At 42.3% G+C, this 16,410-nt stretch overlaps 1 protein-coding gene across 7 annotated transcripts in view; it reads right to left on the reverse strand.

Annotated features, from left to right (window-relative positions):
• The window catches only part of SH3PXD2A (SH3 and PX domains 2A), a 272,178-nt gene that overhangs the window by 92,316 nt on the left and 163,452 nt on the right, over positions 1-16,410 (reverse strand). For 6 of the 7 annotated variants that reach the window (XM_063132600.1, XM_063132601.1, XM_063132599.1 and 3 more), the window contains one exon: positions 12,421-12,449. In XM_063132600.1, coding sequence (XP_062988670.1) covers positions 12,421-12,449 — 29 coding nt within the window. Of the gene's footprint in view, positions 1-12,420; positions 12,631-16,410 lie in introns of those variants that run through there. The other variant, XM_063132603.1, reaches the window with a different exon arrangement.

The following is a 16,410-nucleotide window of genomic DNA, read 5'->3' on the forward strand; positions in this document are numbered from 1 at the left end:
CCAGCCTTTACAACAGGGGTGGGCAACCTGTAGTCCTAGGGCCACATATGCCCCCCAGCCTAATTTCATAGGGGTGTGGGGAGTCTGAATAAGAGAAGGAGGGGCAGGGGGGAATGGTTCAGATCTGTCAATAGCAATTTGTTCCTTGTTCTGGCAGCCTCGTGGGCAGAGAAGTAGAGAGAAAAGGGGGTGGCCCAGAGAGAGAGAGAGAGACAGACAGACAGACAGACAGACAGACAGACAGACAGACAGAGACAGAGGATCTGAGTTCAGACAACACGTTAGTCAATGCAGGTCAATGCAGTGTGAAAACAACACTCAACGGTTGAGTTTTTAGGAAGTACTCCCCACACATCATGTTCTACCTCCACCGCTGTGTGACTTTGGGATACAGTGGAGTTGAGTAAAATCCTGCCTCATTTTCCTCTCTCTCGCCATACAGATCAACCCACGAGAGGTGCCTGAGAGGACATTTGAGTTTGGACTTTAAAAATTCCCTATAAATCACTGCATGCAGGGATCTGTTCCAAGCTTGGCATGCCTAAAGCCTTCTTTAAAAGCTGTCACAGCACCAATTTTCATGTGTTTATCTTTAAAACTGAGGGAGCTATAAGCATTTCTGTTAATTCCCATTGACGATAATGTAGCGGTTACCTGAAAACAAAACGGTTCTTCGACGGGTAATTCAACAGGGCGGAGAGAGGGACCCAGTCTGGAAATCGGGGCAGAGAACCACCTCAACAAAGCTCCACTCCGAATTTCGAGGCAGAAAATACCCACTCTGCACACCCCTAAAAACCACCATTGAGAAATGTGTTGTCTGAACTGACCAGGAGAGCGAGAGAGAAAAGGAGGTGTCCAACAGAAAGAAAGTGAGAGAGAAAAAGGGGTAGCCAAAAGAGGGGGTAGCTCTGCCATCATTTGGCTCTGGCACCATCAACTGCTGTCATGCACTCTCCCATGATTAACCGTGGACAGAAATGACTTCTCCCACTCTACAACCTCCTCCACGATTAACAACAATACATATATATCACTGATATATATGTATATCATATATATCAGTGATATATACTGATATATACACTGGTTCCCACCAGGTCATAAGACAGGAATGGAAGCCAGACACTACAGATTCAAGATTACCAAGGCAGCTTCTTTTTTAAACTCAACATTATTATATGGATAAACAAACAGCTCAAGTAGTGACATATAAACCTTCCTGCCCTCAAATTGTATTTGAGCTAATTATGAACACATATTCCCCACCCCACCCACAATCGCCCCCAGGAGCTCTGAAATTGGCTTGGCATGTTTTGGCGCACACGTGTTCCCACAGTGCCTTCCAGATACCACTTGAAAGCAGGTGCCTGTTCCAGCAGTTCGCACCCTCTCCTCCTATCCCCAGTCCATCTCCCCATGTGCCCAAAAGACCCTGATACTGGAAGACAACAACAGCAGAAGCGCGAACTGCAGGAGCAGACAACGGGATTTTGCAGTCCCAATTCCAACCTTTGAAAGTCAGTCCACTGCTCCCCACCTGGGATAATAAAACTAGATGAAACAGCAACTAATCAGGAAGGATTAACATTTTCACACTGAGGCCAAGAAAGGGGTTAAAGAAATTAAGTTCCAAATATACACCAACAGCAGCTACTAGTCTGGCTGAGTTAGACTGATGAACATCAACTATGCAGAAGGGAGACATGAGAAATAAGGAGATCTGGGTAAGAGAATTTCAGGACAAGGGTGCCCAATCTGTAATAAAGTATGAAAATATTGATTTATTTATTGCATTTATATCCCACCCTTTTCCTCCAAGGAACCCAAGGCGGTGTACATAATCCACCTCCTCTCCATTTTATCCTCACAACAGCAACCCTGTGAGGTAGGCTGGGCTGAGAGTCTGTGACTGGCCCAAAGTCACCCAGAGGGTTTCCATGGCCGAGTGGGGACGAGAACCAAGGATCTCCTGACTCCCAGTCCAACACCTTAGCCACTACACCACACTGTAAAATACATACCACTAACCAGTTATTCAGAAAGGTTTGCAAGCATCACCAAATCCAACTCTGATCTTAGAGCTTAAGGAGGCTCTATTACACATATCAAGTATTTTGTGCAGAGAATAATGCCTAGCATTCTCCTTTCATTCTGGTAATGAATCAAGGATATGTCACTAGTTTCCTATCTAGTCTAGTCATATTTTATTGACCCAACATGTTCTGTCTGTAATCATAACACACACAACCCTTTTAAATGAACAAATAAATAAAGCCAGGAGATACAAGTGTTAGTTTAGTGGAATTTTAACAGATTTTTAGTGCATCTGCATGCATCTCATGAGATGGGCTCAAGTCCATGAAATCCTTTTTTTTAAAATGAGAGATGAAAACACAATGCTCAGCACTGATATGCATTATTCAAATGCACAGTCCATCGTTCCACTTCTTCAAGAGATTGGCCTGTCGGCCTGTTCTAAGTTGTTAGCCCTTCCCCTTGTCCCATCACAGACCAATCAGAATCCACTTCCATTTGCCACGTAAACAGAATTACCTCGTTCCTGTCGTGCACACAAAATGCTTGGAAATATGCACATCTGGCACACATGTGCGTGAATGGTGCTTCAGAACTGGTCATGTGGGCTACAAAAACTTAAGGGGGTGGGAGGGGAAAGGGGAGAAAAGCCCTGTAATGTCCAACCCCTCTACAAGAGCCATATTTCCAGACTGTAATCTGATCAGCGGTATCACACATGCTCTGTGTAAACAAGGCATATGCTGCATTTACACAATTGCTTTTTAGACAATAACGTGTTACTCCCCCCTCAGAAACAAAGCTCCATTGTCCAAGGAAATTAAGAGTGAACACTCCCACTGTTGGATCTCATTTATAGCAAGCTCTATTCATTAATAACACTATCTACCTTGTGTTTAATCCTTAAGAAAGAATCCTGATCTCATTTAAGACATTAGGAATCTATAGGATTATTTTGTTTTGTCTGGGCACTTTAGGTCCAGGGGGAGCTTTCCAACTTTAGGGAGTCGAGACAGATTGCAAACTCCCCTCCCCTCCCCTGCCCATATGGTTGCTATATTAAGCCGGCACGCATTCAGATCCGAAGGAGGTTATAACACTGCTATTTTAGGGTCTAAGCAGTGCAGCTGGATGTTGAAGAGAGTCTGGATAACTTCATTGCCATCAATAACATTTACAGCTATGCAAGCTAGGAGGAAATGGCAGGAATTTGGGCAAGAGCTGGATGCCTGCCAAAGATGGAGAGGGAACTTTGGCTCATGACCAGACAGTATCACTTAGTTGATTAGGTGCATCTGTAAGGGCTATAGGATCCCTATGGAGAAATATAGATCATTACAGAGACACTGCAGTACTCTTGAGCTGGGGCAACAAAAGCCAGGTTCTTAAAGAGAGAGAGAGAGAGAGACAGAGAGAGAGAGAGAGAGAGAGAGAGAGAGAGAGAGAGAGAGAGAGAGAGACAGACAGACAGAGAGAGAGAGAGACAGAGAGAGAGAGAGAGAGAGAGAGAGATTAAGTTATACATTTGTTTTCTTCAATTCAGACAGCTGCAGTGACAGATACCATGCACTGCATTGTTTCCCAAGCTTCCAATAGCTGAAGCATCCTTTTACTGAATTAAAGCTGGCAGCACACTGCTTCCAGATTGATTTCAGAGTATGGGTAAGAACTAGCTGCCTTCAGAACACTCCATTCCTTACATTTCTCCTTAAGTCGCTCTTGTGGCCATGCCTCCTCCAAGGGATGGTAACCGTGCAGCATCAGAAGTAGTGATAGACAATTCCCCATCCCCAGATCTCAATTCAAAAACAGCTCACTAGTTGTGAATAGTATTTGTGAATGTTCAATAAAAAGCTTGATTAAAAAAAAGTTTTTTTAAACACACACACACACACACACAAAGAGATCTAAATTTGCTGTTACATCCTGCATCGTACTGTGTGTGTGCGTGTGCGCGTACGTGCGTGTGCACACATGCTTGCTTGAGTGGTATACATCCAATTCAAACAAAACCCGAATCCTGAATGGAAGAGCAGGCCACTCTGGAGAGATTTGGGCTTTGTCTTAAGCAAAGTGGGGCTTCTACAAAGTGATGTGAAGTGGGGCTTTGGTCTTGATCTGACAATTCAGACAATGACTGGGTTCAGAAAACATAACCCACATTCAGGGGTTGATTATGGGTTGAGGCCTGAGGTGAATTAGCTTGAGTTGAAGTGACCTGCCTCCCAAAGCAGAATCGGAATTGAATCCTGTATTCTGTGCATAACCCTAGCAAGTGTTTGTGTGTTGGTGGGGGGCGGGGGAGTAGCCCAAGGCAATGTTCCCTAAATGTCATTTTCATACATTACAATAGGAGGCTCAGTTCAACTATTAGGCTAAATGCTTACGTCCAAGAACTGGACTGGATCCACTACATTATAAATGGATTTCCTGTGCTTCCGCATAAAAGTTTTTCCTTACAATCCTCCCCAACCCATAACATTGGATGCCTTAATGCAGTATGGCATGTGCTCCATATTCAAGGGTCATGTACTTAAATGGCCATAAACCCAATTTATAAAGCAAGGAACCCAATAGCATGACAGTGCTCATTGCCTGCAATTTATGCTTTAATGTCATTTAGCACTTATAGCGAAGGGGCTCAACATTAAATTGCAAAGGTGGGTAAAACAGCTTAAACCAGATACTCATTTGCCATGCTCAAGACAGCCTATTACCCTTCACCCACAAGCACAGTAGGCTCTCAAACAAACCCAGTTTCAACACTGATGTCCTTGCCAAGCACACAAGGGGCTGAGACACAGAATTCACACCATTTCTCATTCAAACAGGGAAAGGTTCCAGACGTCTCTCTCCTTGCCTCTTCTTCAGCATCTTATGGAGCAAGTTATCAGAAGCGGATGTGCTCTTAAAAATGAAAGCACTTCTCATTAATCCTGGTTTGTGGTGTTCATTTCAAACGTTTATGACTCATGTCTCAGCTAATTAGCTTTCAAATGTCAAAAGAGAATGAGCCTGAACATCAATATTCTACTACTTCCTCCTATTTGCTCTCTAATATTTAAGGCTTTTGCAATAATTGGAAAGGTTTCAGCAGTGAGGAGCTCTGGAAGCACAAGGCTTGCTCACAAACCCATTGAGGATTGTCCCATGTCCTATTCCTCATTATCCCATCCTCATGGTTAAAATGTGCTCAGATTTAAACTATGCTATAGCCCTATGCAGGCATGCCAGTTCTGTGTACAGTAAACACAGAAACAGGAGGAGGAATATTTTAGCCCTGCCCCCTTAGTCACTGTTTCCATCGCCCAATACATATGGAGGGTGTTTTTTTCTGAAGGGATCCCCCTTTATCAGTAGAGGTGGTCCACACAATTTCAAAACCTGAATTCCCAGGGTTTGAAATCACTTGGACAGCCTTCATTGATAAAGGAGGATTACCTTTCATGTATAGAGGATGCTACCTCCAGTATCAAAGGCAGTGATTGCTGAGGAACACAGCTGGGAGGGTGCTGTTGCACTTGCTTGTGGGGCCCTGGTCGACAGCTGGATGGCGACTGTGTGAACAGAGTGCTGGACTAGATGGACTCTTGGTCTGATCCAGCACAGCTCTTTTTATGTTCTTTAGGTGATGGAAACAGCAAAGGCGGTGGCAGGGCTGGCGCGTTCCCCTTCCTTTTGTATTTGCTATACACAGAATTAGGACACCTGAATAGGGCTTATGAGGATCACAATTCTTCAGACTGATTGGTCTGATCCAACGGGGCGTTGTCTTAATTGTTACAGGAATAAGAGGAAGAAAAAGCCACTGTATGGCACATTTTTGTACTACTGCAATGTGTTGTACACGAGGCTGCCTTTGAAGCCTATTCAACTAGTTCAAAACAGAGCTACAAGTTTCTTGACTAGACAGGCATTTATCTCACCAGTTCTTAAAGACCTTCATTGGTTACTGATTTATTTCCAGGCACAATGCATATGTGCTGATGTTTAAAGACCTGCCTCCATAGCAGCCTGTCTGGGCCCCAAGGACATTGTCCGAGGCCCTCCTCCAGGAACCCCCTTCATCAGAAGTGAGGCAGGTGATGACTGAGGAAGAGGGCCTTCTCAGTGGTAGCACCCCATTTATGGAATTCTTCCCCAGTGAATCTTGCCTGGGGCCTACTTTGCTATCTTTTCAATGCCTGGCAAAAGACCTTTTTAAATAGTCCAGGTTTTTTACATCATTAAATTGTGATAATGTTATTACTGCCAGTTCTTATGCCACACGTAATCATAAACTGCTCATTCTTGTTGATTTTGGTTTTCAAATGGAAGATTAAAATGTCAGGATTCTATTGAAGATAAGGAAGGGAAAAAGACATCTTATTTTTTGGGGGGGGGGAAGAGTGCAGAAACATATACTTTACAGGCTATAAGGTGTTCTCTTTTGCTCTTTTTTTGGAAGTGGACAAAAAAATTGCATTGAGAAATTATTATTCAGAGAGGCCTCAGAAGAATATCACCATATGTAAACTGCCCAGAGAGCTTTGGGTATGGGGCAGTATATAAATGTAATAATATAAATAAAAATAAATAAATAATATTTAGTCAACATTAACAAGCACCACTCTTACACTTGAGAATACATTCTTAGTTGGAATGGACAAGGAAGCCATCGTAAAAACATTACTAAGCTGCCAACAAACTCAAGAAAAACACTTAAGTTATCAATCAGAGAGATTAGAATTTTAAAAGAGCTTGCTTGCCAAATGAAATTTAAGCACTGTAAATGGTTGGCTGGCATCAGCATTGCCACTAAGTCATGGATCTTGTAGAAGTCATGCCATGTACTTGTGGTTCATATAGTAAAATAGAATTTCCAAACGCAGAAAGCCAAACTACAGCAAGTCACATAGCAAGGAAAATATTTCAGAAGAGAAGACTGCCAAATAAATGTAGAACACCCCCTGCCACAAACCTGCTTTCTGTAAAGCTCTAGTCACTTAAAGTGAGGCCTAGATTGCTCAGCAAGATGCACAAATCAATAAGCATCCATTTGCTTTATTTCTTCTAATTTTATTTGATGTTTTTGCATGGGACTTTTGCATGAAACCAGAGTGGCTTCAATCTCTGGTATAAAGAATATACACTACAAGACTGCAGGATGCTGCATGCTGCTAAGGGGAAATTCTGTTCTCTCTTTCTTCCAGAAGCAATACTCAACCATATTCTACCAGCAATAATTGATCCAGCCACTGAACACAAGGAGCAGTGTCCAATTCGACACTAGCGCTAATGTAAGTTACGTTGCACTAACATAAGCAATCTCTAGCATGGTTTCCCTGGAAGACCCGTCACACCAAGAAACACTGTTGGCATTGTGCTAGAGGTCACTTATACTAGCACAGCATCATTTATGCTAGCACTAGTGTCGAATTGGATGCTGCCCATAGTATCATTTTGCTCCAACTCAGGTATGCCAGAGGTAAGAAAAAGCATCCCTACCTAAAGATCTCCCTGAGCTAATATGTCAAGCAGAAAGCTAGTTCTCCCATTCAATTATTGCCACTACATCCATGTCAAGACATTGAATATCAAAGCCTTCAACAGTTGTGGGAAATGTTCATAGTTACATGCACATGAAGGGAAGTCTCAGAACTGCATAAGGAAAGTTTGCCATGCTTCAAATATAACAAGCAAGTCCTCACACAATGGCCGCTGTGTTTATGTCTGTACAAATCTGATCTGGCAGGGGCCATGGGAGTTGCATCAGTGCTGCCCTGGGACTCCAGGGTGATGAGAACATCTCCATTGCTTCAGGGCAGCCTTTCCCAAATGGTACGCCCTCCTACAACTCCCATCAGCCCCAGCCTGCTGTGGAAGGCTTCCTCCAGCTATGCTGAGACGGATGATCTAGAAATTACCTCTCAAGTTAACAGAAACATTAAGGTTGTATGTACAGATGTGTCACCTATAGGAGCTAGTATGTTTTTTACTGATGCAACATGAACTGTGCTTCCCCACCCTTCATTCATGTGCACCTAGCTCCAAACCCTCTCCCTACCCATCATGTTGCAGGCAGGCATTTCATTAAAACAAACAAACAAACACTCCTCCCACATCCACACAAAAACTCAGGCATCCAGCATGCTTAGTTAAACATTTATTTTATGCTTTTATTTTCTTTTATGCTTTTATTTTCTTTATTGATTAAAGGCCAATCTTTGCTCCCCCCCCCCACTTGAAACACTGCTTTGTGATTGACTGGCCCTTTCTGTACTTTGCGCAGCCATCTTTTGATGGAAATGAGAAGAACCACTTGCTCCTGAGCTAGATGCTTTGAGGGAGGTTTGACAGCAGGTTCGCACGATGTAGGACCGCATACACCTCAATTCTGCCAGTGTCGCTGACCACCACTTTGGCAGCAACATAGCAAATCCCCTCTCCTCTCATTCTCTCTTACTGTCAACGATGTCACGCTTACTCCGGTCAAGGAAGCTCGTAGCCTTGGCTTTATATTTGATTCCTCGCTCTCCTTTATTCCTCATATCGAGGCAGTAGCTAAATCCTGTCGTTTCTTCCTGGATAATATTGCCAGGATCCGACCATTTTTGTCTATCTCTTCTGCCAAGACTCTCGTTCACGCACTGGTTATCTCTCGGTTGGACTACTGCAACCTTCTTCTCTCTGGCCTTCCTTCGTCTCACATCAGTCTGCTGGTCTCTGTCCACCACTCTGCCGCTAAGATCATCTTCTTGGCCCGCCGCTCTGACCATGTCACTCCACTTTTGAAATCTCTTCATTGGCTTCCAATTCACTCCAGAATCCAATACAAACTTCTCCTGTTGACCTTCAAAGCTTTTCACGGCCTAGCTCCTGCCTATCTCTCCTCTCTCATCTCACACTATTGCCCCGCTCGTGCTCTCCGCTCCTCTGATGCCATGCTTCTCGCCTGCCCAAGGACCTCTACTTCCCTTACTCGGCTTCGTCCTTTTTCTTCTGCTGCCCCTTATGCCTGGAACGCTCTTCCAGAACACTTGAGAACTACAAACTCAATCACAGCTTTCAAAACTCAGCTAAAAACCTTTCTGTTCCCTATAGCTTTTAAATATTGAGTTTGTTCTGACTCTATACTGTTTAGCTTCACCCTACCCAGTGCCTGTTTACACTTCCCTGTGCCTGTTTGCATTCTCTTTCCCTCCTTATTGTTTACTACAACTTTATTAGATTGTAAGCCTATGCGGCAGGGTCTTGCTATTTACTGTGTAATCTGTACAGCACCATGTACATTGATGGTGCTATATAAATAAATAAATAAATAAATAATAATAATAATAATAATAATAATAATAATAATAACATTCTCGCATTAGTTTGAATGCGCCCTTGCATGATGATTAAATTGCATATGGACATAGCCCTCACTTGCCCTAGGATAAATTGGAATAAACATTCCTGCTACCACCATACCTTTGAAAAGATGGTGATGTAGCCTCATGATGTTCTCCCTTTGAAGTATGTAGCCACAGGAGTGACAAGACTGTTGAAATTATCCCTCCAGAAGATGTAGCTTCTCTTAACCTTTTACAAAAGCTATTGAAGGTAGAAGAGCCTTGTCCTTCTTGGCAATTGGCCACCCTCTTGAGGCAGCAGTAGAAGCAGTTCTTATGCAATAACCTATAATCATGAGATGGCTTCAGACTACGCCCAGCTTCCCCCTAACAGTGGTAATGTCAGCTGGAGGAGACCAAGAGAAAAGAAATGGACCAGTAAGAGCAATAGCAACTCTTCCTGCTGGCTGAAGAATTATTAGGGAACTTCTATGTTCTTACTTTCATCTTGGACATTGACTACATCAGGATGCTATCGCTGCACATCCATACAGGGTCCTCTGTGTTAGGAAGCTCTGGTAGTAGAGATGCCCAAAGCAGACCATGCTTCTAAAGCACAGATGATATTTTGTAGCAGGGAAGCATGTAGAAAGAGAATTGGATGAATTGGTGGGATGTATATATAGTACTATAGTGGTTAGACAAGTTACAAGGATATGGTTTAAAAATAAGTAAAATAAAATAGTGAGGATGCTTCCTTTTGGACAACATTTGGAATTAATGATTAAACTTAGTACCTATAGCTTACATGTATGTATTATCTTCATGATTAGTGGTATTTAAGCCAATTACTATTGGCACACATTATTGTGGAAGAGAGAAATGAGTGATCCCTCATTTAATATGGTACTTGTCACCTCTGCTTTTTAATTAGCATGTGTATTAAAAACTATAAAATCTGCACCCAAATTAATGACAACTTTCTAGTTGATTAAAAGTAGTAATTAATTAATCTAATTTATTAAACACTGCAGCTCTAGTATGAACATTTAACTTAAAAGTCCAGTGCTCTAATCCCTGTTTAGTGGACTGCCATAATAAATGTATTAGTATTTAAGGTGCCACATGACTCTTCGTTGCTTTTCATTTGTAAAATGGGGATCACAGCAAGCTATGCCAGACTACTGCAATAGGGAGAAATACTAGAAGCTGAAATGCATTAGCAGAGGATGTTCATTATCTCTTCCTACCAACTGCCTATATGATGGCCTTGCTGTTCATGCTTTTACAATAAGTATGTCTACATCAGAAGCTCTGATTTGTTTTACTCCAGGTTTCCTAACCTTGGAACAGGTCAAAGCTTGCCAGAAGAGGTACAGATCTCAAGGAAGCGTTTATATTAGAGAACTTGGAGTCAAGAGAATTGGGCCCAATATTTCAGTGGGAATCCCAGCCTAAAATTCAATTCTGTTACGATTCATCTCTAGCTTTCACATAATAAGCTAAGGGCACAATCCTATGCATGTTTAGACAGAAAAAGTCCTACAACTCCCAGTATTCCCCAGCCAGCACATTTGACCTAAAGGCCATTTTTCCCAATCTTGTTCAAGGTTGCTTTAGGATTTTCAATAAGAAGAAAAAGAAAAACACAGACAAATGCCGAAAATCCATTAGGATATCACTTAAATTGCAACACTGAAGCATTCCTGATTTAATAGCCCATCAATGTAATTCATCAGGAACATGTGCCAAATGAGATTGTATAGTACATTATTAGGGTAAGCCATTTCCCAAGGAATAGAAATAAAAGGGTTTAACCCAGCCTTTGATTCAGAAGTTTCAATGGTGTGTTTCTATTAAGTGAGACATAAGAAGAACCGAACTGTATCAGACCAAGAGTCCATCTAGTTCAGCATTCTATCTACACAGTGGCCAAACAGCTGCCTATGGGAAACCCACAAGTAGGACATGAGTGCAAGAGCACCCTCCATTAGACCTTTGTCCTATCTAGCCCACATTATTAACTCTGATTAGCAGGGGCCTCCCAAGGTCTCAGGCAGAGAGGGGTCTTTCCCAGCCTACTGGGCGTGATCCTTTTCCCTGGAGATTGAACCTACATTCCAAAATGTACCCTACCACTGGGCCAATGGCACTCCCCATACAGCAGAGTATGAAACCATTTTTAAAATTTGGCTGCTTGCAAGTGACTTACTAGTTAACATTACTGTAGGCAAGCTGATTAATATTGCAAAGGATTTGATCTTTAGGGCAGCTAGTGTTCCATAAATAACCCATCAGGGTATAAAGAACCACACATAGCAGTTTCTCTGAGAGCTTCGGCTATTGGGCGGTATAGAAATGAAATAAATAAATAAATAAAACTAGAAAGGATCTGGCCATTGATCAAGAAACGCTTATGTTCCAAGACAGAATCCACATGAGAGCAGGTAGAGAGAAGCAAAGGAAGACAAGGCTCTTTTGCCTTTAACAATAGCAGAGATCCCATCCTCCTTCAGTGGGGAAGTGGGTGGTTGTTCAACAACTAACCTACAGCAGGATGGAGAAAGGCAGGGATACATGATCGGAGAGAACAATATAACGCACATCCATAACTCAGCTTGCAAGTTTGAAGTATAATATTCCTATTCATCCAGAAATAAGACTATACAATCCCTGGATAGCACATTTTTATGGGTTGGGTTCGAGTTGACCTGCCTTAGCAGAAGATATTAGATGAGATAGTCTTCAAGGAGATTCCAATTCTATGCAAACCTAAAGCACAGAAAGCCTCCCTAATCATAATCACACAGTTGTTTTTCTGAATTCAACACTTAGAAAAACATATCCCACCATCAAGTCGATAAGGTAGAAAGATGCATGCTTTCTGCTCCGAAATATGAAAGCGTTTTGTCTACTCAGCTATAAAATCTGCTCAATATCCCCCCCTTCCCCACTAAGAGAATTCTGTTAAACACTCACAATACTCCACGCAATGGGCAATTAAAGCATGCTAGAAAACACTTTGATTTTTAGGCATGAGGTTACATGCAGAACGAGAACAGTCTCTTACCTGATTTCCTTTTGGAGGATCCATAATCCCTGAAAAAAAGGCAACAACAGATAGACATGGTTAGGTCTTGGAGCATAGGGGAAGAAAAAGGTAGCTCCCAGGCTCCTGCCCACTTGCTCAAAGGCAGGTTATGGGCTCCCTCTCCTTTAAGCTGGAGCCTGGGACCACAAGGCATTGATACACACACCCAGTCGGTGATGCACCCTCCCCTGATCAGCAGCAGCTGGTGCTTTTGCAGCACCAGAGTGTAAGAAGCCCATGTGATCCCCTTGAAAGAGCCGACCATCCACGCAGGGGGGTGGGGGAAGAGGATATCAGTTCTTTCCCCTCTTAATTCAAGCTTCAGATAGAGCTGTGGCTGACTTAACCCCTTATTGTTTTCATCCAAGCCAGAGGCGCAAGCATGCTGGCTACTCCCGGCAAGCTTCCTGCATTTGCTTTATTAAGCAACATTTTGCGATGCTCACAGGTCCAGTGGTTTCAAAAGCCATTTGCCATCTGCATCGCCTGCAGCTCCTTCTAGCTATCTCTGCTGAACACTTGTCTGTACAGAAAAAGAAGGAAAATGCTTTGCTTCTTTCATAGGAGAGCAATGCAGCTTCCTCATGTTGACTGGAATCCACGGAACAGCAAGCTGGTTCTTTTGATTATGGGGCAGATAAAGCTCCTTTATTTTTAAGGAATATCTTGTTAATCAGGTCATCCAATAGTGCAGGACAGCATAGATGGTCCTTAATGAGGAGCTTGTGCATTTTCAGCACCCAGGCAATCTTGTGCATGCTTACTGAGAAGTAAATCTCATTGAGCTCAATGGGAGCTAACTTTCATGTAAGTTCAGCTCCATTAATAAAAATGTCTAAAAAAATTCAGAAGAAGGGAAGCAGTGTGCTGTAGTGCTGGACCAGGGGTCGAGAGGTCTGAGTTCTAGTCTCCATGGCCATGGAAGCTCACTGGGCCAGTTGCAGACTTTCAACCCAACCAACCTCACAGGGTTGTTGTGAGGATAAAATGGAGAGGAGGAGAACTATGTCTTGGTTTTTTTTTCTTGGAGGGTAAAAGGCAGGATATAAATGCAATAAGTAAATTAAATACAGTTCTGGTAGCCATTTCAAGATTTTGCCCATCTATTAATACAACCCTTTTCTACTAGAAGCGAATTCAGTCACTGTCCTAATATCCACTAGCATCCCTTCCTTCTTTTCCTGCCTGCTGTTAGTTTTGCCATTCTACTACTGTATTTGGGTCAGTTTTCAGCACTTTTAAAATAACAAAGTATTCAATTTCAGAAAACAAAAAATAGGCACTTGTTAGGAAAGATGATGATGGTTAAAATTCATATAGCACTTTCAAGAATTCGAAGTGCTTCACATGCATTATCTTGTTGCAGTACTTCCAATAATCTTGCAACATAAATCAGCATTATTATCTTCCATGTTGCAGCTGGGGTTGGGTGACACTGATGTTGAGAGAGGAGCTTGCTTAAAGCCATTTGCAGTACAATCCTATTCATGCCTACTCAGATGTAACTCCCATTAAATTCAATGGGGCTTATTCCCATTTAAACCTCCCACTGGGCTGAAATGGGTATAGGATTGTAACCTTAATGAGTTCATGGCAAAGGAAAGATTTGAACCTGGGACTTTCTGATTTGTAGCTCAGTCTTCCGAGGATGTAATCCTATGTACACTTACAAGGGAATAAGTCCCACTGAACTTCTGAGCAGACACTCGTAGGAACATATAAGGCTGTTTTATACTGGGTCAGATCTTGAGACCATCTAGCTCAGTATTGTCTACACTGATTGGCAGGGTTTTCCAGGATTTCAGAAAGAATTCTTTCCCAGCCCTACCTGAAGATGTGATTGAACCTGGGACCATTTGCACACAAATCATGCACTCTTCCACTGTGCAATGGCCCTTCTCATAGGACTGCACTGTTAGGCACAATGCTACACCAACCCCAGATATACATTTTTCATAGGTATAATATTAAGAGAACATCTACATGCTGCAGACTTAAATTGGCTTAAATATCACTATTCTGTGTCTCATCAACAAGAGTGTTCACCTTCCCTCTCCCCCACTGGCCCTGTTCGTGTATGCTTTTAGACGCCAGGTGAAGACCTTTTTATTCTCCCAGTATTTTAACAGTCTATAAATAAATTTTAACTTGGTGTTTTAAATTTGTAATTTTGCATTGCTGCTCTTTTTATCTGGTTGAGCTTTTATATTGTATTTTATATTATGGTTTTATACTGTTGTTTTATACTTTGAATGTTTTTAATTTTTGTGAACCACCCAGAGAGCTCCGGCTATTGGGCGATATAGAAATGTAATTAATAAAATAATAAATAAAATTATTCCACTAGAAAAAAGCTTTGGAATTTTTGAATGTCAGATTGCAGCCAAAGACAGGGCCACAGAATCCTGCAATTCACTCTTGGTGGTGGAGAGTTGAGAGCGTACAATGTGAACTAGAGGTAGGGAAGAGAGAAGAAATAACCAATGGATGTGTCCACTGCTGTCACATCAATATCAACCAAACCACATCTGGTCACACACACAGTTCCTATAGCAGCCCTCTCAACCTGGTGCCCTCCAGATGTTTTGGACTTAAACTCCATAAGCCCCAGCAAACAATGCCCATGATCAGGAATTCTGGGAGTTATAGTTTAACACGTCTGGAGGGCACCAGGTTGGGGAAGGCTGTCATATCATTATGGCAACAGTAAGTCTCCCACTAAGAATACCTACCGCTAAACCCTTGAACCTTTAGGGCACAATCTTATGCATGTTTAGACATTTTAAAAAGTTCTACAACTCCCAGCATGCTCCAGCCGGCTGGGAATGATAGGACTTTTTATGTCTGAACATGCATTTGATTGCATCCTTAGGGAATACTCATATGCATGTTTACTCAAAATAAATGCTGTTATGCTCAATGGGGGTTTACTCCTAGGTAAGTGTGTGTAGGATTGCAGCCTAACACTGAAATCCTAAATATCTCAGAAGTAAGTCCCATTGATTTCAATGAGACTTACTCACAGGATACCGTATACTACCGTAAAAAGCAGTACCAACTTATAAGAACTACCTGGAGGTGCATGACAAGAGATGCTATCTCCAGTGTAACCATATTATAAATAATAGAGATCTTGGAATGGTGAAGGCTCAGATTGATACCTTGACATGCAAACTCTGTCCCAAGGAATTGAGGCCTCTTGTTAATGAGGGCTTTAGGAATACATATTAAAGAAGCCTTCCCCAACTTGGTACCCTCAAGATGCAAGCTGGGGATGACATGCGATGAAGTCCATGAATCTGTTGAGGAAGGCTGTGTTAAAGCAATATCTTTTTTCAGTCCTATGAAGCATCATGGGCTTGGAGGGGGAAAAGTGAATCCAGAATACTTTCCTTTCCCCCAAGAAACTCCTTATCACTTTCAGTAAGATCAAATCTTCGTCAGCTGCTAACCGCAGAGGTTCCTATGATCTGCAACTGTATAGGCTGGGGGAGTGGGGAGGAGGGAAAGTATTCTGTGCAGCAGGGGGTGAAGCGCCTTGTTTTCTTTGTTCCTCAACAGCTTATCTACAGGAAACATCTGTAGCAGAGTGGAACCTTATATACATGAAACATAGGTTCTCATTCAAGGAAGGGCACAGGTGGTAGATGTTAAGTGGTACGGCTGATGGATTATTTCCATCTGTTTCCATCAGTGATGGGGTTTTTAATTTTTTTTTTAACCATACTTAATCTACCCCCTGATGTAGAATGGCACCAAACATCTAGCCAGCTTATTTATGGAGGAGGTGACAGCTTTTAGGGTGCCTGCAGACTCTTGGATCACTGAAAACATCATGTGGGAATGTAGCCATTAAAGAGGTTCCGAGATGTACCTATAAACTGTGCTTTTGCCTGATCCTGCTTTCCTTTGGACTGGTTCTCCATTCCTTGTACATCACCCCTCTCTATACTGCCTAGTACAAAAGGG

The sequence above is a fragment of the Elgaria multicarinata genome, chromosome 8 (assembly GCF_023053635.1).
Source record: "Elgaria multicarinata webbii isolate HBS135686 ecotype San Diego chromosome 8, rElgMul1.1.pri, whole genome shotgun sequence".
NCBI lineage: Eukaryota > Metazoa > Chordata > Lepidosauria > Squamata > Anguidae > Elgaria > Elgaria multicarinata.